General features: G+C 44.3%; 2 protein-coding genes across 4 annotated transcripts in view; one reads left to right on the forward strand and one right to left on the reverse strand.

Annotated features, from left to right (window-relative positions):
• Positions 1-7,125, reverse strand: part of NOXA1 (NADPH oxidase activator 1) — a 71,771-nt gene extending 64,646 nt beyond the window's left edge. Inside the window, exon 1 of one of the 2 annotated variants that reach the window (XM_085882277.1) lies at positions 6,549-7,125. In XM_085882277.1, coding sequence (XP_085738403.1) covers positions 6,549-6,722 — 174 coding nt within the window. In that variant the 5' untranslated portion in view covers positions 6,723-7,125. The remainder of the gene's footprint in view (positions 1-6,548) is intronic. The other variant, XM_085882278.1, reaches the window with a different exon arrangement.
• Positions 1-24,853, forward strand: part of AFMID (arylformamidase) — a 153,354-nt gene that overhangs the window by 61,818 nt on the left and 66,683 nt on the right. Inside the window, exon 1 of one of the 2 annotated variants that reach the window (XM_085882284.1) lies at positions 12,538-12,619. The exons of the other annotated variant lie outside the window; for it this stretch is intronic. The gene's annotated coding sequence lies outside the window, so the exon portion shown is untranslated. Of the gene's footprint in view, positions 1-12,537; positions 12,620-24,853 lie in introns of those variants that run through there. 2 annotated transcript variants of the gene reach the window in all.

Below are 24,853 nucleotides of genomic sequence, written 5' to 3' on the forward strand. Positions count from 1 at the left end.
CTTGGCAACATCCAGCCTCGGCTGGGATGGTACCATTCTCCAGGATTTAAGGTGCAGCTTTAGAGTTGCTACAACAAGCCTGTGGTCAGTATTGAGGAACTGAGCACTCCAGTCGACCCTGCAGTTCTGGATCATCCTCCAACGACCGTCAATGAGGACATGGTCAATCTCCTTTGCCACACCGCCAGCGTTGGAATACCAAGTCCAGCGATGAGCTTGTGGGCGCTGAAACCATGAACCAGCCACCCTAAGTCCATGACTTCTTGCAAAGTCAAGGAACTTAGTGCCATTCTGGTTCATAGTTCCTGACCCATGGGGACCAACACACACCTCATAACCGTCCCTATCAGTTCCAGTCGATGCATTGAAATCCCCCAAGACTAGAAGTGTATCTCGTCTGGGGCACTGATCAACCACAGACTCGAGTGTGGCGTAGAATGTGTCCTTCACGGTGAGATCACTCGCCTCAGTCGGAGCATAAACAGAGACCAGGGAAATGACACCTAAGGAGTGACGAATCCTTAATCTCATAATACGCTCGTTGACCGGTGTTACCTCAATTATCATTGGGGTCAGCTTATTGGACACAGCTACAGCAACTCCTTGGGTATGGTAACCATCAGAGCGACCAGACCAATAGTAGGTGTAACCACCCACCATTATCTCGCCGCAATCCGGTCTCCGAACCTCAGAGAGAGCTGCAATCCCGATGTCCAAACGCTTGAGCTCAGATGATAACAGAGACAGGTGATCATCCTCTCTTAGGGATAGGACATTCCAGGCACCCACCCGAAGGGACCGCCTCAGGTTAACCCAAGGAGACCGCCGTCTGGTGGACGACACCTCAGCACCACTCCGACACACTCTCCCGCAATCTGACCCAGGGATGTTACCCCGTGGTTTCCCTCCTATCAAAGATTGGGGGTCCCGAAGGCTTTGCCCCAATCCCGTCATCCGGTGAGCTGCCCTGCGAAGGGAAGCTGCACAGGAGGTACTCCCACGGAGTGGGTTTTCAGATTTTTTTGCGTTTTTGCGTTTTGCGGAATGAAGGGTTTTACGGTGGCCGGAGTGCAAATCCTGCCACCAACCTCCTGATAAGAAGTGACCCAACTGCAGGAGGACGTCCGCAGACACAGTTGGGCACTAGATATGGATGGCCGTTGGCTCACAAGGAGCTCCTCTGCCCTTTGATATTTGATATTTGATTCGTTGGTATAAGTTATCTATAAGTTATCAACACGTTCTGTGTACGTTACTAATACATTATGCATACGTCCAACTCATTATGAATATGCCGAAAACTGAAAAAAAAACATCAATATTTCAGCGTATGCCAGCGTTTTACATACATTTTGATACGTTGCCATACGCTGGCTAAAACGTCAAGGTGTGACAGGGCCCTTAAGGCCCTGAAGGAAGAATAAGAAAGCAATTAAGCACAATAACAATTCTCTATTTCACACTACACCCTTCGCACCCGATGATAATCCCAGCAGCTTAAGGCCCTGTCAGACCTTGACGATTTAGTCAGCGTATGCCTGACGTATGCAAAATTTGGCTAAACCGCTGGCACACGTTGAATACGTTATGGGTAAGTTTGTATACGTTAAGAGCACGCTGGCATATGTCGTAGTACGCTGGCATACGTCTTTGTACGCTGGCATACATCGTAGTATGCCGAGGTGTTAGACAAATTTTCCATGCTTGAAATTATTCGACGTGTTCCAGTGTATGACTCACACGTTCCGCATAATGCTGGCCATAAGTTGTAGGCACGTTACGCGATCGTTGACTCATATCGACACACGTTACTTGTAAGTTACTCATAAGTCGAAACATGTCGAAGTAATGTTTAGCGTACCCAAAACTTATTTCTAACCTATGAGTAACGTGTTGTCGGCATGTTACGCGATCGTTGACATACGTTTCCACACGTTACTTGTATGTTACTCATAAGTCGAAACACGTCGAGGTAATAGTTAGCGTCAGTGTTCCAGACTCCTTGGTTTTTTTTTTTCTTCGGTATGACGGTGATGTTAACACTTGTGTTAACCCACACTATGACGGCGAGTCAGGTCAGGTTCGATCTGTGACCTGCTACAGGTACCATGTAAACCTGTACTAACCTGTTCCATGGTCGGGTTGTCGGCGACTAAACCGTCTCCCCCACCAGGTTTTCTGGTGAGGAGGGTGTTTGGATATGGACACCCAGCAGGATTAAAAACAAAACCTGTCAAAGGGCGGAGGAGCTCCTTGTGAGCCAACGGCCATCCATATCTAGTGCCCAACTGTGTCTGCGGACGTCCTCCTGCAGTTGGGTTACTTCTTATTAGGAGGTTGGTGGCAGGATTTGCACTCCAGCCACCGTAAAACGCTTCATTCCGCAAAACGCAAAAACGCAAAAAAATCTGAAAACCCACTCCGTGGGAGTACCTCCTGTGCAGCTTTGCTTCGCAGGTCATCTCACCGGATGATGGGATTGGGGCAAAGCCTTCGGGACCCCAATCTTTGATAGGAGGGAAACCACGGGGTAACATCCCTGGGTCAGATTGCGGGAGAGTGTGTCGGAGTGGTGCTGAGGTGTCGTCCACCAGACGGCGGTCTCCTTGGGTTAACCTGAGGCGGTCCCTTCGGGTGGGTGCCTGGAATGTCCTATCCCTAAGAGAGGATGATCACCTGTCTCTGTTATCATCTGAGCTCAAGCGTTTGGACATCGGGATTGCAGCTCTCTCTCTGAGGTTCGGAGACCGGATTGCGGCGAGATAATGGTGGGTGGTTACACCTACTATTGGTCTGGTCGCTCTGATGGTTACCATACCCAAGGAGTTGCTGTAGCTGTGTCCAATAAGCTGACCCCAATGATAATTGAGGTAACACCGGTCAACGAGCGTATTATGAGATTAAGGATTCGTACTTCTTAGGTGTCATTTCCCTGGTCTCTATTTATGCTCCGACTGAGGCGAGTGACCTCACCGTGAAGGATGCATTCTACGCCACACTCGAGTCTGTGGTTGATCAGTGCCCCAGACGAGATACACTTCTAGTCTTGGGGGATTTCAATGCATCGACTGGAACTGATAGGGATGGTTATGAGGTGTGTGTCGGTCCCCATGGGTCAGGAACTATGAACCAGAATAGCACTAAGTTCCTTGACTTTGCAAGAAGTCATGGACTTAGGGTGGCTGGTTCATGGTTTCAGCGCCCGCAAGCTCATCGCTGGACTTGGTATTCCAACGCTGGCGGTGTGGCAAAAGGAGATTGACCATGTCCTCATTGACGGTCGTTGGAGGATGATCCAGAACTGCAGGGTCTACCGGAGTGCTCAGTTCCTCAATACTGACCACAGGCTTGTTGTAGCAACTCTAAAGCTGCACCTTAAATCCTGGAGAATGGTACCATCCCAGCCTAGGCTGGATGTTGCCAAGCTCAGGGATGAGAGAGTAGCTGAGGAGTTTGCGAACAGGCTGAGTGGACACTTGGGGGGTCTGGGTGCTTTGGGGGGTCCTGAAGAGTTGTGGAGCACCTTCAAGACCACCGTCCTTGATGTTGCTGGTGGATGCCTTGGAGTTCACCGCAGGGCAAAGAAGAATTTTGTCTCTCAAGGGACACTGGATACCATTGACCAGAGTCGCAGGGCCAGGCTGAATGGCAGAGCTGAGCTGTTCAGGGAGCTGAGGCGTAAAACTGTACGTGCACTGAGGGTGGACAAGGAGGCCTATGTGCGAGGAATCTGTGAGGGGGTAGAGCATCACCTGTGGACAGGTGATTCTCGTCCCGCTTACAGGGGAATTCGCGCATTACGTTCATCCAAGCCCATCTCTCGGAGCACTGCAGTTCGAGCAGAGAGTGGTAGGCTCTGACAGAGGAGTCTGAAGTGAAGGCCCGCTGGGCCGGTTACTTTGAGCGGTTGTACCAGGCTGATCCCCCAGCTGTCGAGTTGGACGTCAAGGGTGTTACAATCCCTGTTGCTGACCCTCGAATCAACTGTGGTCCACCATCGCTTGTGGAAACACGGGCTGCGGTGAACCAGTTGAAACGGGGCAAAGCTCCAGGGATCTGTGGCATCCATGCCGAACTTCTCAAGGCTGGTGGAAATGCTGTACTCGCGTCGTTGCATGCAGTTTTGTGCTCTGCCTGGAACACAGGCATCATCCCAACTGACTGGAAGAGGGGCCTTGTTGTCCCTCTCTGGAAAGGGAAGGGTGATCGCCAAGACTGCAACAACTACCGAGGGGTGACGCTGCTCTCAGTGCCGGGCAAGGTCTTTGCTCGGATAATTCTTGATAGGGTTCGCCACCATCTGCTTGAGCACCAGCGTCCCGAGCAGTCAGGTTTACACCAAAGAGGTCAACGATTGACCGTATCCTCGTGTCCCTCACCGAACGCAGACGAGAGTTTCGCAGGGCCTGCTTGCAGCCTATGTTGATCTCTGTAAAGCGTTCGATTCAGTGAATCGGGATGTCCTCTGGAGGATTCTTGGTCTTCGTGGGGTGCCACCGAAACTGATCGATCTGATGTCTGAACTCTACTCTGGTACTGAGAGTGCTGTGAAGTGTGGTGGTACCGCCTCTGACTTATTTCCAGTTGTTACTGGAGTTCGTCAGGGATGTGTACTTGCCCCCACACTTTTCAGCACTTGTATGGACTGGATTTTTGGGAGGATGTCGGAGAGATCAAGTTGCGGTGCATCGTTTGGCAATGTCAATATCTCGGACCTTGATTTTGCAGATGATGCCGTCATCTTTGCGGAGACTTTAGACATCCTCTTGGGGGCCCTCGAGGTGCTGAATGAGGAGTCGGAGCCGTTGGGATTACGGATTTCTTGGGTCAAAACAAAGATCCAGGCTTTCGGTGATATCTTGGATGCTGCTGTCCTGTCTGTGTCTGTTTGTGGTGAGGATGTTGAGGTCGTGGATAGATTCACTTACCTTGGCAGTGATATTCATGTCTCCGCAGGTTGTGAGCCGGAGGTCAATAGACGTCCTGGGTCGGGCCTGGGGAGTCATGGATTCACTGGATCATGGGGTGTGGCGCTGCCGGTACCTGTGCGGGAGGACGAAAGTCCGAGTCTTCAGGTCCTTGGTACTTCCAGTCTTGCTCTATGGGTGCGAGACTTGGACTTTGACCAAGGATCTGAGACGGAGACTTAATTCCTTTGGTACCAGGTCTCTTCGGAGAATCCTCGGCTATCGCTGGTCGGATTTTGTATCCAACGAGCGGTTGCTGAGAGAGACTCGGATGAGATTTGTTACCTGCATAGTCCGTGAGCGTCAGCTGCGGCTGTATGGACATGTGGCTCGTTTTCCTGACGCTGATCCTGCTCACCAGATTCTCTCAGCGAGGGAGTCTCACGAGTGGAGGAGGCCAGTGGGCCGACCACGTGCCTCATGGTTGCAGCAGGTTGACCATCATCTCAAGGAGATGGGGATGGGCCTGGCATCTGCCTGGGGGATGGCCAGACGGAGGCCCCTGGAGTACCGGCGGAAAGTGGACGCAGCGACGCGCTGTTCTGGCACATGCTCCCATACCTGACCTGACCTGTTAACACTTCGATTTCTCGTGCGGTTATAATATAATATAATTAATAGGCTGCCGCTCAACGATTTAAATTATAACCGCACTAGAAATCGAAATGTCAACATCACCGTCATACCGAAGAAAAGAAAAAAAAAAACAGGGAGTCTGGAACACTGACGCTAACCATGACCTTGACGTGTTTCGACTTATGAGTAACGTACAAGTAACATGTGTCGACATATGTCAACGATCGCGTAACGTGCCTACAACTTATGCCAGCGTATGCGGAATGTGTGTCATACGTCGAGTACGTCGAGAAATTTTCAACATGCTGAAAATTTCTCGACGTACTCGGCGTATGACGATGTATGCCAGCGTACTACGACATATGCCAGCGTGCTCTTAACGTATACAAAACTTACCCATAACGTATTCGACGTGTGCCAGCTTGGTTCGGCAAATTTTTCATACGTCGGCATACACTGGCTAAAACGTCAACGTATGACAGCGGCTTCACACTTCGATGTCTCGTGCGGTTATTATTTGAATCGTCGAGCCGCAGCCTATTAATAGCCTACGCCATGTAATCGTCGGCGATAAGCTGCCGCGCTATGCATAAGTTAGACTATCGTTGGGCATAGGTTGTGAACGCCGACAACACACTCAGCATTCGTTGGTATAAGTTATCTATATGTGATTAAAACGTTCTGTGTACATTACTAATACGTTATGCATACGTCCAACACATTATTATACGCCCAAAACTTTTTAAAAAACATCAATAGTTCAGCGTACGCCAGCGTTTTACATACATTGTGAGACCTTGCCATACGCTGGCTAAATCGTCAAGGTGTGACAGGGCCTTTAGCAAAGGGCAATAATATCCTTCCAGGCATTATGTAATAAGTTATATTCCATCTTGGTTAGAGCACATTGATACTTAAGCACACAGGTAAAAGCTCTGGTTTAGCAAACACCGAACAAAGGCTAATAATGATCATTAGTAGATATCTCATGACACTCACAATTACCTTTGCTGCATTCCTCAGGTGACCCAGAGCCAGGTACGCACATCCCTCATTGAAGGCGACACAGGAACTGCGATTGCATACCTCTCGGAACAGTGCAAGTGCATCGCCCCACTCACTGCGCTCTGCTGCCCGCACACCCTCCAGCCACAGCCGCACACTCTCTAGAAGTGCCATCAGTGTGTAGATCAACAAAGGGGGGGGGGGAGAGCAAAAGACAACAGGATAGACACAAAGGTATCTAGAGGATGTGTAGAAATGTAAAGAAGAGAACGGAGGGAATATTTCAGGAAAAGTGAGACAAGAATACAAGGAAAAAGAGAAACAGATCAAATTAAAAACAATGGAACAGGAATAGCATGAAAGAGGAATCGTTTGAGTCGAGGTAAGAGGGAGAAGGTTGAACGTGAATATAAGTGTAGGTTCAGTTTAGAGAGAAGTAAGTTCAATTATTGTTGTAGAGTAAAACAGGATTTGGAACAAAATAAAAATTCCCAAATCATTAGCACAGGTCAATTAAAATAGGAGAGAAAATAAGAGCAGGAAGGAGAAGAGTTGTCAAAGACAAACAGAAGGAAGAGACAAGTTTGAGGAAACGGAAGTTAGATATTGGATAAGAAGAGCCAGGGTCAAAAAAGGGAACAAAGTCACCCATTTGCCAAATGTTGTACAGTGCGAGTAGTTGCTCAGTGTGTGAGAGATTGATAAATCGATGAAGACTCTCCGGTAGAAAATGGAGAGAATTTGACACAAATGTGAGGAATTGAGGCATAAACATCCAACTTGCTGTTCTCAAAGAAACTCGTTTGTAATTAATGAAACTGTACTTTAGGGAAGTTAATGGTGATAGAGTTCAAAATGACTTGGCTTGACAAATGAGGAATTTAAGGATGAGTTACTACTCACATTTGTTTCTTTGTCTCATATCAAACTCAGAGTTAAATCTCGTTAGGAACAGTGAATGCTCAATGTTTTAGTGTTTAATAAGGGTTACTTGCACCAGGTAATTATCATATTTACAAACCACATTGCTGCAACTCCTTGTTAATTAAATTACATGATGAGTAATAGTGTTATACAGTAATTTATCGACAAGGTGCTTGATACAACAACTCGATGCTCTCACCTATTGAGATTGCTGCCCCGGTTTCAAAATTCAGAGATTGTACTGACGTATTTTGTGAACTGCTGCTTTTGTGTATACGAGAAACACCCGCTCCCTAAGCGAACAGGCAGGGGTACGGGGGCATTGTGGGGGGTCATGTGTATGTGCATACCATGGGGATGGCAGTTTGTTAATATTCTTATTTGTATTATTTAATGGCCACAATTATTCCCAAGTTCTTGTGGGGTTGGCTGAGGTAGCTTGGCCCAAATCTTTTTCGCTCTTGCTGGCCAGGCCTGATGTTCATCTAATTCTCGGCCTGATGTTCATCTAATTCATCCAATTCTAGGGTTAAGGCAGAAAGTTGGAATTTGGCCAAGGTGCCGGCAATAGCTCATAAACTCTTTGCGAAGGACACCGTGGAATATTTAACATCCACCAACTAATGCCGACAGATGGGATGCCCAGTTTAACGTCCATCCAAGGGACGACACACGCATTGATTAATTACCCTGCTTGTGAAACACCGAGACAACAGTTTATAGCTAGGCTAAGGTTCAAACCAAGGCTAGATATCTTAGAGGTGAGTGTGTATCTCTTGGCCATCCTACCAGACGTTGGTACTGTATATTGTATAAAAAAAGTGAAGAATAAATATATAAATTAAGTCCAGCTTTTAAATTAAGACAGCTTAGAAACGTGTGTGCATATATTTAGGCCATCCTGCTGCAAAAAGTAAAGGACTTGATGAAACTGCTGCACACAGTGAAGAAGGAAAGTATAAAAGCCGATCGTTATTTAATCCTAAAAAAGACTAAAATCTTGTCAACTGAGAAGATCGACTCATGCAGATTGAGACGATCAAGTGGAAAGAATGGAAAGTTTAATCTTCCTAATTTCAAAGATTGAAGTGAGTGGAGAATATGGAGAAATTAAGAGATGGTTAGTGTTGGGGAAAACATCAACATCAGTATTGACAAAGATCTGGAAAGACAAAGAAGGAACAACACAAACCAAGAGGAGGCTGGTGAATACTCTGATATTTACCCTCGCCGAAGGAGAGGGCATTGCGTTTGGGTCTGTCTGTTTGTTTGTTTGTTACTTGCAAAATCGAAGATTTTTTCAGGAATATTTGTTAGTCAATTTTGTTATTCTGTCTGTTTGTTTGTTTGTCTGACTGTTTCTGACTGTTTGTCGCCTACAGGTCACAAATTTAAATCGATCTTCACGAAACTGCACCACATGGTAGAGCTTGTTATTAGGAAGAAGCCTATTGTTTTTGAGGTCAAAAGGTCAACATAGGCCAAAGATAAACAACTTAAGTGAGATTTCTAAATTCCTCAATTTTCATCCGATTGACTTGCAATTTAAGGAGGATTTCTATTTCATGTCAATCAATTCAACGAGCCAATTATTTTTGAGGTCAACAATGATGAAATGGTCAACATAGGCCCAAGGACAACAACTAAGGTGGTATTTCTAAAATCCTCAATTTTCATCTGATTGACTTGCAATTTAAGGAGGATTTATATTTCAGGTCACTGAATTCAACCAACCAATTATTTTTGAGGTCAACATGGACCAAAAGGTCAACATAGGCCAAAGGTCAACAACTAAGGAGGTGTTTCTAAAATCCTCAATTTTCATCCGATTGACTTGAAATTTGAAGAGGATATATATTTCATGTCACTGAATTCAACCATCCAATTATTTTGGAGGTCCACATTGGCCAAAAGGTCAACACAGGCCAGATTTCTAAAATTGTCAATTTTCATCCGATTCACTTGAAATTTGAAGAGGAGTTGCATATTTCGTCAATGAATTCAACCACCAATTATTTTTGAGGTCAAATTTGTTTTATGGATTTTGCAAGTATTGTGCTCTGCATGACGTCTTCTTGTTTGTTTGTTTGTTTGTCCACACAGAACTTTCGTGTTTTTCTCCACAACCGGTGTGAGAGAGATTGGCAGATTGAGAAAAACATTTTCACCATAGGTGCAACTACTCATGTAGAATGGTGTAATGATAAATATGACGTCATAGGTCACGTGATATGGCAGCCATGTTGGAAAAAGGAAAAAAAATTGGACCTCTGTATCTCCGAAAATGCACCAAGGAGAAAAAAATGAAACGCCGCACATGGCAAATACTCCTCATGGGGAATAAGTATGATTTTTGAAAATTATGTCATAGGTGCCTTCGTTATGAACGTCATAACTGCATATGTATAATACTACATCTAAACAGTGTGAAAAGTTTTGAGGGTCATCCTCGGATAAATTGGTCGACAGAAAAAAATTGATGGGGATTTGGTCATGTGGTTCGGCAGTCATTGGTCATGTGGTTCGGCAGCTATATATATATATATATATATATATATATATATATATATATATATATATATATATATATATGTATATATATATATATATATATATATATATATTAAACCTTCAAAAACCTCCTTCTTTGAAACGGCTGAACAGATCAAGGCAAAACTTTACAGCTATGACAGCCTATCCATGAGGAACAAAATGTTCCCACCTATGATGTCATAGGTCACATGGTTTGGCAGAAATATTGGATTTACCCTAAAACCATTAAAGGTCTTCTTCAGAACGGCTGGGCAGATCGAGGGGAAACTTCAGACAAATGTTCCCCAAGACTAGGGGGTGCAGGGTGTTCACGAATAATTGATAGGTCACATGGTCTGGCAGCCATATTGGATTGAATGAAAATCTTTACAAATAATTTTTCTTGAACTGCTTCATCAATTGATGTGAAACTTCACAATTATGTTCTAGTAGTGATGGTAAATATATGTTTTAAATTTCAACCTGATCAGATGCATGGTGTAGCAGCCAGAATTATTGAATTATTTTAAAATCTGGGTTCTTTTTTATGTTGATTTTTTGAATTAGGCTCACTTGGCTGTGCCAGGATGGATTTGAGGGTAGAGTAGTAGCAGCTGAAACTTGAATCCTATCCAGGTTCCTCCTTATGACTTTATCTTTGCTTTCTGCTTGTTCGGGTTCCTTCTGATGACTTCAATGCAGTACTGTACCTATAGTATTTGGTGTTCCATTTGTTTTGAATTTAATTTTTTTTTTTAATCCCATTCTCAATTGCATTGAATAATAATTAATGTCATGGGTCAGGGTCAAGTGTCTGTTCAAAGCAGGATTGCATCAAAGCAGGACGTCTTTGTACCCGGTCATCACTGCCAGCAGTTATAAAGTGGCAGTTCTAGTTATGTCTGTTATTAATTACGTAACACACCAGTGCACAAACACCACACAAAATACATTCCATAAAACTACACAAACACGATACAAAATAAGTCCTGGCGAGGGTCTGCAATCTCCGATTGCTCTTTTGCTTGGTTGTGTTGGTCTGCTTTAACTGTCTTTCCACCATGGAAGCATCATACTTTCAAACGTAAGATTTTGCCCGACGGATGTCAAGGGCTATCGTGAGTAGCTCATGCTCTCCCTGTCCTCTGCCAGACAGTTTGCAGTCTTGTATTGAAATGGCTTAAACCAAGTATAGGGAGCAGTACAGTCGAAGAACAACAAAGTTTGACGACAGAGTGAGAGAGTGGCTGCTGGTTCAGTTCCCACAAGAGAAATCTGGATGACAGAGGAAACTCTCAAGACCCTGACATGGTCTATACAGAATCATCAGCAGGCGAGACCCAGACTTCACAGTTATGGAAGTGTGCTTCCCACAGTATGAGGAATTGTGTGTGCCCAATCGATTTCCCTGCTGGCTACTATTGATACAGTGGCAAGGGAAAGGGTCTCGGCTGTCCACCCAAGTGATTCGATAAGTTGTTAAGCTCAGAATATTCCAATGAGGAAACTGAGACTAAGCATGAGTGGGATAAGAGTGCCTCTGGAGAGCAGGATCAACCGTCGCAGGTTGAAGATGAGGCCCAAACTTGATTCCCCTGAGGATAGAGCAGCAGGCACTCGAAGGAGGAGCCCAGATCGGATAAGAGAGAGTAGTCGTTACTAGAAGTAAGTTAAGCGGCTGAAATGTTTTGACATCTGAAGATGCTCGAGGGTGAGCTTTCTGTGAAAGGAGGGCTGATGTAATATAGATGTTGTCAAACTGGATGAAGAAGAAGAAGCCTTCAATGACTTGAGGGGAAAGGGTGGGGGGGGATAAATTAAGAAGAAGAAACAGCATTTGCTGCTAAATTAAAATATTGGAACAACCAGCAATCAATAATGATTTGCAAATCGAGCTTCCAGTCTCATCTTTGTGGACTTTGGTAGGTCCAGAGGTCACCCACTTGCAGTGTAAACTGTAAATAATGAAACTTCATTTGTTTACAATTTAAATGCATTTCTTTGCAAACAACAGTGTTGGAGCTGATTGGTGAATTGATAATTTCATAATTACTTCATAAAAGAGGCTTATGAGGACATTTGAAAGGAGACAAACCTGTGGCTTTTACACTCTTCAAAAATAAACTTTAAAATTGGCATGCTGTTGTCAATTTGCATGATTTTGCAAAGTCAGCTGCATTTTAATGGCAAACCACCTCTAATGCAAGCAAACCAATGACTCCAGCAGGCGCACTTCACTGTTCAATGATGATGTAGCAGTTCTGCACATCAGCCGAGTCTCAAACAAGAAGCAGTGGCTGCATCACTGCCAGCAAACAGAAGCCGAGACTGTGTTCTCCTTTCCAAATGAAAACAACTCCATAACGAATGGGAGTGCCTAACCAATCCCACAATATTACTCATTTAAATATAATATGTATTGTGCACTTTCTGATGAAAGCATTAAATTTTCTACATACCCTGCAATTTATTTTCAGATATGGAGCCATCTTGGATGTGACCTCTGATGACCTTGGGAGGTCAATGGCAAGAATGGCAAGAGAACAAGAATTTGCTATTTTGGCACCATGTGCCATAGTAACATGGCCATAAATCCTTAAATTACATCGTTTTAAGTGAGTTTATTTATGTCTGTTCCTTGCAACATTATTTTCACATATTACATCAATGGCGCTTTGACCTTGAGGTCAATGACCTCAATCAGGACTGAAATACAGTCCGATTGAGAGGTGGTTAAAAGTGCCACAAATAAACCCAGTTTATTATAAGGTTGGTCTCCACATGTACTGTACATTACATGTCACACAGATACTTATTTTATTAGATGCAGAGATATGAAGAACTGTGAGGTTTGAGTAAGACTCTGCTAAGTTAGTGCACACTACCATCCTCCAGAACAGGAGCAGAGAGCAATGCACTTGAAGGTGGCCTTAACAAATTTTCATCGCCCAGTGCATCCCTTTGAGTACACCCACAGTGAATGAGCTCATAGCATGACTGTGATGCTTCTGGAAGGAGGAGATTGTGACCATACTCTGTGCAGAGCATTGGTGCTGCTTAAGCAGTTTCTTTGGCTATTGGGCACAATCCTAAGACGGGTCGCCACTCCACCTCAGTTTCTGGAAGGGTGGTCCACAATGGTTGCCATCCTGTGGTGTCCTTCCAGCCCCAGTCTGATCGGCTTGGAAGTTTCTCTTGCCAAAGCTCTCAATTAGTGGCAACTGGCTTGGGGTGCTGAGGTGTAGGTGTGGTAGGGTCTACCAGGATATGGCATGATTAGTTGGTTTTATTTCATCATTATCTACTGAGAGTGTTATTCTATTACCCATATTAAGACACATCTCCAGTTGTGAGCAACTAGCTTTGTTTGATTGAATTAGTTTTTGGTCTGCCTTTTTAGGTCATCTCTTCAAACATGACCCAATAATATTGCTGTTGAAAGGAGAGGTGACGATCCGTCCGTCCGTCCGTCCGTTCACAATGAAGTTGAAGCAGGAGATCTGGTCATTAATGATCCTGATAGAGGTCGATGAGACGTACACGATGGTATGACTTTCAAGGTCACCGAAGGTCAAGATCAAGGTCACGAGGCCTTTGAAGTTGCGAAAATGACGATTTTCAAAATCTATCTCCTCCTACATTTCTCAAGCGATCTTGAATTTGATTGTAGCATATGAATCTATGGGACAATATCTAAATTTTGGTCGGGCCGGATTTTCGGTATTCGCTTTCGTTTTCGTGTCATGTGACTTCAAAGTTGGCAAAAAAAATGCGAAAATGACGATTTTCATGCGAAAATGACGATTTTCATGCGAAAATGACGATTTTCAAAATCTATCTCCTCCGCCATTTCTCAAGCGATCTTGAATTTGATTGTGGCATATGAATGTATGGGACAATATCTAAATTTGGTCAGGACGGATTTTCGAATTTCGCTTTCGTTTTCACGTCACGTGACTTCAAAGTTTGCAAAAACTGCCCTACCTTCAGGAGGCTATATATTTTCTCGGAGAGATGACCATCACTCCCATATGGGTGTATTTGTTAACCTTGGGTTTGCACAAAGATTTAAAAATTTTTGCAATGTCCAATTCGTTTTTGTCTTGTAATGGAACCATACGTACTTTTTATTGGTATGATTTGTGTACTGTACATATCAGTGAAAAAAGTTTCATTTTGCGTGAATAATCGCCTTCGTTATTATGTATTGGCTCTATGGTTTCCAATTACGTGCCAGAGAAAATAGACATTTTTATGATACATTCTTCTTGTTCTTCTTCTTCTTGTTCTTCTTCTTCTTGTTCTTCTTCTTCTTGTTCTTCTTCTTCTTCTTCTTCTTCTTGTTCTTCTTCTTCTTCTTCTTCTCTTGTTCTTCTTGTGAAGACAAAACCTTAACCTCTAGGAGTCGGCTCTTGTATATACAAGATCCGGATCTCCTTAAATACTGAGCACATGTACACATCCTCACCTAGACGGTGCCTTTTGAGAGCATCTATCATGAACTTTTAAATATATTCGGACATTTGCTTTAAAGTTTCGAAAAGTTCACGTGACTATTAAAAGATTATTCCATTTATCGTATTGTAATTTCGTAAATACACTATTTATTTCGTAAATACACTATATATATATATATATATATATATATATATATATATATATATATATATATATATATATATATATATATATCGTAAATATATAAATACATTATGACGGGTCTCGCTATTGGCTTAATCAAGGCACGTGACGAAATATCGGAAGTTGTTGTTTTTTCTGTTTTTTTTTTGTTTTTTTTTAGCCGACAAAACCTTTAGGACGCTGCTCTTGGACACATTTGTCCTTGTTTTTATCTCCGCCACCGAAGGTGAAGGAGGTTATGTTTTCACCACTTTCTGTCTGTTTTTTTTTTGTCTGTGTACAGGATATCTCAAAAAGTGGATGGATCTGGCTGAAATTTTGTGGACAGGTTGGGTGTGTGACAAGGACGAACTGATTAGATTTTGGTGAAGATCCGGATCCGGATCCGACTTCTATAATTTTTAAAGTAATTCTTCACCATTGAGAGATGGGGCTCAAAAACGACATACAGTATATCATGATATCTCAAAAATGCAATGGGCCCGATATGTTTTCGTGGATCAGGCATTACGGGGCGGAGGTAGATGTTCTACTGAGTACCCTTCTAGTTTTGTTTGTTTTTATGGGCAATCAGTAGCTATTGTGTGCAGCCTGTGGCTGCTGGTTGAGTCATTTCTGGGGGCACGGCTGTGCCGCTAATGCAGTGCCCTCTATTATCAGTACACTAGTCCTCATTTCTCCGATCTCAGAAGGATGACAGGCTGAGTCAACCCCACCTGGTGTTTATTCAGTGGTCGACGGGCTCAAACTAAAGACCCTAAGATCTTAAGCCAGCCGTCTTAACCATTAAGCCAACACCAAGTTGACGGGCAATGAGTACGACAGCTTTTCAAGTCATTCCATCAGGTACTTCATGTGTACTCGAAGGTGGGTGACATCTGAGGCAACTAAACTTGGCAATTTCTTAAACTTGGCAATTATATAAACCAAACTATTACTGTAAAAACGTTATTAGAGATTTATGGGGTGCTGAAGTGAAGACCATTAATTATGTGATTCCCAATTGGTGGTCCGCGGTCATTTATAGCTGATCTTTGCCTGTCCCTGATTGAGGGAAAGGTTAAGAACCACTGTGCGACATGACCGGGGCCCCTTTTCTGGTTCTGCCATTTGTGTGATGAAAAAGGTTAAATTTTGTGCAATTTTCAATCCTTTTCACCTTTTGTTGAGCTATTTTCCACTTTTTAGCACCGCTGTGTTAGTTTTGTTCCATCCTTGGAACAGGTGGAGGTGGAACAGGTGGAACAAATGATCATCATGTTGATCATTTGACACACTTCTGGTTTTTTTTTTTTAAACCCGCAACATTCCACCATGCGCCTGGATTAATCCATTTACTAATGAGGGTCGTTCAAGAAATTGTCGTGTGGAGTTACTAAACAATATTTATTTGTTATTTACATGAGGAATTATATAGATTTTATTGCGGTTATTGTTGCATTTGTATACATTAAACGTAGTTATTATTGGTTCATGAGTCAGTAAGTGACCACTATATTCGTTATGGGTGTCTGTCTGTCTGTCTGTATGTCTGTCTGTCCCGAGCATAGCTCCGTGGGTTTTGATCCGATCCTGATAAAATTAGGGTGCGAGGTTTATATCATGATCTCGTTGTGCTTACCTGAGAATGGGCGTGGTGCGTCCATTATGGGCGGAGCCACGCCCAAAAAACGTGTTTTTAAGGGGTAGCCGGTTTCAAGTTACATCTTCTCCGAGGGGGTTTGTCGAATCTGGCAGTGGTTTCGGTATTTGGTTAGCCCAATGGCACCTGCATAGCCCCACGGAGCTCGATTTTTCATTTTCGTCCCAAGGTCAAGGTCACAAGGTCACGAACTTAGAAAATTGCGAATTTTGACATAAAAATCATACGACCGCCAAAACTTTGAGAGCTAGGATGACGATATTTTTTATGCATAATCTTGAGGTCATTCCCTGCCTAAAGTCTTGAAACCATTTTGCTCTATCTCGAACACCTTGTCCGTGGCGCCCACTTCAAGTTTGTTTTTACGCTGATTTCATCAAAGTATGGATAATCCGAGGAGTGTGAAATGCCATATAGCCTATATGACGTTATATTGTTCCTGGAATGTTCCAGAGGAAGTTTTGCACCAAAGTTCATAATCTTTGACCTTTGACCTTTAAAGTTCACAAAGGTCAAATTCTCAAAGTTGTGGGAATCGATCCGGGTTTTCGACCTTCTTCGACGAACTAACTCCAATAAGTTATAGCACGTATCCTGTTTCCTTATTTTAATGTCCACAACATTGTTTTGTGACCTTTAAAGGTTATGCAAAGGTCAAATTTTGAAAGTTGTTGAACGAAACCGGGTTTTCGACATTTTGCAGCTAATAACCTGTCACTCGTACCACATCATGTTGATCATTTTTATAACTTGTTCAAAAATTATCACATTGTCTCATCCTTGACTTGTGAAACAATCCACATCGTCAAATACCACCCGTGAACCATCGTTGTCTTCAGACTTGTTCCAATTGATTTCTCTACGAACCTCACCCTCTAATTTTTTTGTAGTCATATCGAGTTAAACATCAGGGGAAAACATTTTTTTTAAATCGATTAATTACATCACGGTGTTTTCTTTCCTAGAGATGGAGCATTCTCTTTCCGCTGTGTTTATCACCACTCACAAGTAGATATGTTTTGATGGGTAAGTGAGACTCTCCCCCTTTTCACTCTTGGGTGGCCTCGTCTCGAAAGATTGTGAAGCACAATCAGTCATGTTGGAGGGAGGGGGGGGGTCGTCTTTGTTGTCTCGGGGCCCCATGCAATTGCATGGGTTGCAGGCCCCTAATGTTGCCTCTGCATGTGAGATAGAGTGATGTAATGGACACTGGATAACACGGCAGTAGAATCCAGTAATAATTGATGTATTCGAATTTAAAGCTCTTGAAACCTTTATTTAAATTGGATTATACACTTGAACACTATAGAACACAAATCACCTTCATAATACTTCCAACAACAATGCTATATGTCGATATATAGCATGAAAGGGTGCGGCATGTGAGAGGGTATACAGACAGTATCGGGGTGAAGGAGAGGCCACCAATATGGCTTTGTATGATGCTGATTGACACTGCGTTCTCTGGTGATCAATAAAGCCTCCATCTCCTAAACTGCGAGTCACGTCATCTTATTACAGTGTACAAGGGTGGTGCATAAGACTTCTTCAGTAACACTAAACTTCTGGATTGTTTAACCCAATGAACCCGAGCGGTCGGTTTACCAGCCGCTATTCAAACCTCCATATACCCAAGTGGCCGGTTTACCAGCTGCTATTCAAACCTCCATATACCCAAGTGGCCGGTTTACCAGCCGCTATTCAAACCTCCATATACCCAAGTGGCCGGTTTACCAGCCGCTATTCAAACCTCCATATACCCAAGTGGCCGGTTTACCAGCCGCTATTCAAACCTCCATATACCCAAGTGGCCGGTTTACCAGCTGCTATTCAAACCTCCATATACCCAAGTGGCCGGTTTACCAGCCGCTATTCAAACCATTATATACCCAAGTGGCCGGTTTACCAGCCGCTATTCAAACCTCTATATACCCAAGTGGCCGGTTTACCAGCCGCTATTCAAACCTCCATATACCCAAGTGGCCGGTTTACCAGCTGCTATTCAAACCTCTATATACCCAAGTGGCCGGTTTACCAGCCGCTATTCAAACCTCCATATACCCAAGTGGCCGGTTTACCAGCCGCTATTCAAACCTCTATATACCCAAGTGGCTGGTTTACCAGCCACTATTCAAACCTCCATATACCCAAGTGGCCGGTTTACCAGCCGCTATTCAAACCTCTATATACCCAAGTGGCCGGTTTATCAGCCGCTATTCAAACCTCTATATACCCAAGTGGCCGGTTTACCAGCCGCTATTCAAACCTCTATATACCCAAGTGGCCGGTTTACCAGCCGCTATTCAAACCTCTATATACCCAAGTGGCCGGTTTACCAGCCGCTATTCAAACCTCTATATACCCAAGTGGCCGGTTTACCAGCTGCTAGTCAAACCTCCATATACCCAAGTGGCCGGTTTACCAGCCGCTATTCAAACCTCTATATACCCAAGTGGCCGGTTTATCAGCCGCTATTCAAACCTCTATATACCCAAGTGGCCGGTTTACCAGCCGCTATTAAAACCTCCATATACCCAAGTGGCCGGTTTACCAGCCGCTATTCAAACCTCCATATACCCAAGTGGCCGGTTTACCAGCTGCTAGTCAAACCTCCATATACCCAAGTGGCCAGTTTACCAGCCGCTATTCAAACCTCTATATACCCAAGTGGCCGGTTTACCAGCCGCTATTCAAACCTCCATATACCCAAGTGGCCGGTTTACCAGCCGCTATTCAAACCTCTATATACCCAAGTGGCTGGTTTACCAGCCGCTATTCAAACCTCCATATACCCAAGTGGCCGGTTTACCAGCCGCTATTCAAACCTCCATATACCCAAGTGGCCGGTTTACCAGCCGCTATTCAAACCTCTTTACCCAAGTGGCTGGTTTACCAGCCGCTATTCAAACCTCCATATACCCAAGTGGCCGGTTTACCAGCCGCTAATTAAACCTCCATATATCCAAGTGGCCGGTTTACCAGCCGCTAAGTAAACCTCCATATACCCAAGTGGCTGGTTTACCAGCCACTAATTAAACCTCCATATACCCAAGTGGCCGGTTTACCAGCCGCTATTCAAACCTCCATATACCCAAGTGGCGATTTACCAGCCGCTAGTCAAACCTCCATATACCCAAGTGGCCGGTTTACCAGCCGCTATTCAAACCTCTATATACCCAAGTGGCCGGTTTATCAGCCGCTATTCAAACCTCTATATACCCAAGTGGCCGGTTTATCAGCCGCTATTCAAACCCCTATATACCCAAGTGGCCGGTTTACCAGCCGCTATTCAAACCTTTATATACCCAAGTGGCTGGTTTACCAGCTGCTATTCAAACCTCCATATACCCAAGTGGCCGGTTTACCAGCTGCTATTCAAACCTCTATATACCCAAGTGGCTGGTTTACCAGCCGCTATTCAAACCTCCATATACCCAAGTGGCCGGTTTACCAGCCGCTATTCAAACCTCTATATACCCAAGTGGCCGGTTTACCAGCCGCTATTCAAACCTCCATATACCCGAGTGGCCGGTTTACCAGCCGCTATTCAAACCTCCATATACCCGAGTGGCCAGTTTACCAGCCGCTATTCAAACCTCCATATACCCAACTGGCCGGTTTAACAGCCGCTATTCAAACCTCCATATACCCGAGTAGCCGGTTTACCAACCACGATTCAAACCTCTATATACCCGAGTGGCCAGTTTATCAGCCGCTATTCAAACCTCCATATACCCAACTGGTCAGTTTATCAGCCGCTAATCAAACCTCCATTTCCCCGAGTGGCCGGTTTACCAGCCGCTATTCAAACCTCCATATACCCAAGTGGCCGGTTTACCAGCTGCTATTCAAACCTCCATATACCCAAATGGCCGGTTTACCAGCCGCTATTCAAACCTCTATATACCCAAGTGGCCGGTTTACCAGCCGCTATTCAAACCTCTGTATACCCAAGTGGCTGGTTTACCAGCCGCTATTCAAACCTCCATATATCCAAGTGGCCGGTTTACCAGCCGCTATTCAAACCTCTATATACCCAAGGGGCTGGTTTACCAGCCGCTATTCAAACCTCCATATACCCAAGTGGCTGGTTTACCAGCCGCTATTCAAACCTCCATATACCCAAGTGGCCGGTTTACCAGCCGCTATTCAAACCTTTATATACCCAAGTGGCTGGTTTACCAGCCGCTATTCAACCCTCCATATACCCAAGTGGCCGGTTTACCAGCCGCTAATTAAACCTCCATATATCCAAGTGGCCGGTTTACCAGCCGCTAAGTAAACCTCCATATACCCAAGTGGCCGGTTTACCAGCCGCTATTCAAACCTCTATATACCCAAGTGGCCGGTTTATCAGCCGCTATTCAAACCTCTATATACCCAAGTGGCTGGTTTATCAGCCGCTATTCAAACCTCTATATACCCAAGTGGCCAGTTTACCAGCCGCTATTTAAACCTCCATATACCCAAGTGGCCGGTTTACCAGCCGCTATTCAAACCTCCATATACCCAAGTGGCCGGTTTACCAGCCGCTAATTAAACCTCCATATACCCAAGTGGCTGGTTTACCAGCCGCTATTCAAACCTCCATATACCCAAGTGGCTGGTTTACCAGCCGCTATTCAAACCTCCATATACCCAAGTGGCTGGTTTACCAGCCGCTATTCAAACCTCCATATACCCAAGTGGCCGGTTTACCAGCCGCTAATTAAACCTCCATATACCCAAGTGGCCGGTTTACCAGCCGCTAAGTAAACCTCCATATACCCAAGTGGCCGGTTTACCAGCCACTAATTAAACCTCCATATACCCAAGTGGCCGGTTTACCAGCCGCTATTCAAACCTCCATATACCCAAGTGGCGATTTACCAGCCGCTAGTCAAACCTCCATATACCCAAGTGGCCGGTTTACCAGCCGCTATTCAAACCTCTATATACCCAAGTGGCCGGTTTATCAGCCGCTATTCAAACCTCTATATACCCAAGTGGCTGGTTTATCAGCCGCGATTCAAACCTCTATATACCCAAGTGGCCAGTTTACCAGCCGCTATTCAAACCTCCATATACCCAAGTGGCCGGTTTATCAGCCGCTATTCAAACCTCTATATACCCAAGTGGCCGGTTTACCAGCCGCTATTCAAACCTCTATATACCCAAGTGGCCGGTTTATCAGCCGCTATTCAAACCTCTATATACCCAAGTGGCCGGTTTACCAGCCGCTATTCAAACCTCTATATACCCAAGTGGCCGGTTTACCAGCCGCTATTCAAACCTCCATATACCCAAGTGGCCGGTTTACCAGCCGCTAATTAAACCTCCATATACCCAAGTGGCCGGTTTACCAGCCGCTAAGTAAACCTCCATATACCCAAGTGGCCGGTTTACCAGCCACTAATTAAACCTCCATATACCCAAGTGGCCGGTTTACCAGCCGCTATTAAAACCTCCATATACCCAAGTGGCGATTTACCAGCCGCTATTCAAACCTCCATATACCCAAGTGGCCGGTTTACCAGCCGCTAATTAAACCTCCATAAAACTAGAGCGGCCGGTCAGTAACCGGCCACCACATGCTTTTGGTTACAAACATATCATGAGCAACTTCCTGAGCAATTAGCGGCTCCGTTATATCGCTCCTGATCTTCAGTCTGCGTTGCCACTAACAGCTCAGGAAGTGTGAGGGAGTCTTTTGCCGTGCACACGCTTTGTTACACACGCCAGTCGGCCCATCCTTGTGTACACACCAAAGTGCGTGATCTGCGGATGTAGTAGCACGAGATTCATGAACGCTTTTGAAGATTTCTCGCTAAAAATCGTTCCAAAAGGAGTCGAAGTGTGATGTCAGTTGATGAGGTGTTGAGCTCAGATGAGGAAGGTATAGATGATGATGATGTTATGGTAATGAGAGTGATTTTGAGTCAGAGAATGACTTTTCAAATGGGGAGAGTGAAACTGACAGAACTGACGACAATGCTGGGGCAGTTCCCAGAGGTGTCGATCGGGGGCTTGGTCATGGCGGAGGACGCAGAGGGGATAGACCAAGGCCTGACTCCTCGCCGGGATGGACAAGAGCCACTGCAGGGTTAAATGAACGCCAGTTTACATCTAATCAGCAACCAGGGCCTAAAAATTTACCAAATGCAATAAATGTGTGAAGTACTCCACTTGACTATTTTAGGTTGTTCTGGGATGCTGTTCTTTGGGATTGACTTCTCACAGAGACGAATCGTTAAGCTGAACGGGTGATTGCAGCCAAACCAAACTATTATGCAGCAAAAACTTTCCAAGAAAAGCCTCTTACTTCGGCAGATTTGAAAGCATTTTTGGAGCTCCGAGTCACCATGGAAATGTTCACACATAAAGATACTGTCGGTACGAGCAGTACTGGCGGTCCAAGGACGCTACTCTTAGATAAACGCCTGGTTTTCCAAAGGTCATGACAAGAGACCAGTTCCTTGCAATCCGGTCTCTCCTACATTGTGTAAATGAAGATGATCCCCAGCTGGATAAAGGACCGGTCACACCTTGACGTTTTAGCCAGCGATGGCAACGTATTAAAATGTACCTAAAACGCTGGCTTACGTTGAACTTTTGATGTTTTTTTTAAAGATTCGGACGTATTCATAGCGACTTGGTCTTATGTATAACGCATTGGTAACGGACACAAAACGTTTCGTTGTGTTATAGATAACTTATACCAACGAATGCTGAACCTGTTGTCGGTCTACACAACCGATGCCCAACGATAGTCTAACTTAGGCATAGCGCGTTGCACGCATCGCCGACGATGTCGTGACGTAGTCTATTAAAAGGCTGACGCACAACGATTCGAATCATAACTGCCGTAGAAATGGAAGTGTCAACATCGCGGTCACACCTTGGCGATCTTGCCAGCGTATGCCGACCTAAGAAAAATGTGTCTAAAACGTTGGGGCACGTCAAATACGGTATGAGTAAGTTTGGTATACGTGAGTAGAACGCTAAAGTACGCTATCATACGTCGTAGTAAGTAGAGTACGTCAAGAAATTTTAAACATGTTCAAAATTTTACGACGTACTCGGCGTATGACACACGTTCCGCATGCGATGGGGATAAGTTTTACACACGATATGTGGACGCTTACACACGTCCACAAAGGCTACTTATAAGCTACTCATAAGTCGAAACACGTCACGGTAATGTCTTTTTTACGCGAAACTTATTTCTAACTTATGTTTGACGTGCTTTGAACCAATTCTTTACGTAGTCCCAACACACATCGACGTATGTAGACGTATTCCAATGACGTCTTCCGGTCGACAAAAAAAAAAAATAACGTGTTTCTAGCTTACAATTGCCATATAAAGACGTGTTCCCAGCGGTTTTGGGAATTGGTATATAAAAATGGTGTTCATAAAAGGGGAACCCAACAGTGTTTTCGAGTCCTTTTTGAGTCGATGTCCATGTCAGCAGTATCAGTATCAGTATTAGTATCAGTATTAGTAGTAGTTTGTTCATGTTGGCAGTAGTAGGTGAGTGTGAGGGGGAGGGTGTGGGTTATGATGGATCGTCCTTGCGTTTAACGATTTAACGATTTAAATGATAAACTCAACGATTTAAATGGCTGCATCTCCACTATTGAAAGTAGACGCTTGCGCTCAACAATTCGATTTTTTTTTTTACACTCAACGACTTTTAAACGGTACCACTCAGCTATTTTCTTTGTTTACAATGAACGATTTAAATTGCTGTCACTCGCCTTTGTTTTTTGACGCTGGGGTTTGGAAATTTGAAGCGTTTCTTCTGAACGTGTTAAAACGCTCAAACTCGACTATTTTAAATAGACGCTGCTGATGGACAATTGGAATCATCGCCAAGCTAGACATCGAAGTGTGAACATCCTCGTCATGCCGAAGAAAAGTTTGAAGAATGCTGCAAATAAGTGTCCTGGCCGTGGCCGTGGACGCTGACGCAAGGACGATCCATTATACCGACGTCTTTCAGCCTATGAGTAACTTAAAAGTAACGTCTGTCGATGTGTGGCAACGATCGCGTAACGTGCCGACAACACGTTAATCATAGGTTAGAAATAAGTTTCGGGTACGCTAAACATTACCTCGGCGTGTCTCAACTTATGATTAACTTACAAGTAGCATGTGTTGACGTCTGTCAACGATCGCAGACCGTGCATACAACTTGTGGCCAGCGTAGCGGAACGTGTGAGTCATACGCCGGCATACGTCGTGAAATTTCAAGCATGAAAAAAATTGAGGACAACCAAAAAGTACAACGTTTAAAGCCAACGTACAACGACGTATGGCAGTGTTTTTCAGCGTGCTCTCAATGTTATCAAAACTTACCCATAACGTATTCAACGTGTGCCAGCGTTTTAGAAAAAAAATTCAAAAATCGGCATACGTTGGCTAAAACGTCAAGGTGTGACCGGGCCTTAAGACTGATGAAATATACAATACCCAGCCAGTGTTCAATTATTTGATTGAGAAATTCAAGCATTCATGTGTTCCAGATTGTGAACTTTCACTTGATGAGGAATGATCCCAACTACCAAACCGTCGTTCAAACAGT

This window comes from Eptatretus burgeri, chromosome 5 (assembly GCF_056783735.1).
Source record: "Eptatretus burgeri isolate ZD-2024b chromosome 5, Ebu_testis_v1, whole genome shotgun sequence".
Classification (NCBI taxonomy): domain Eukaryota; kingdom Metazoa; phylum Chordata; class Myxini; order Myxiniformes; family Myxinidae; genus Eptatretus; species Eptatretus burgeri.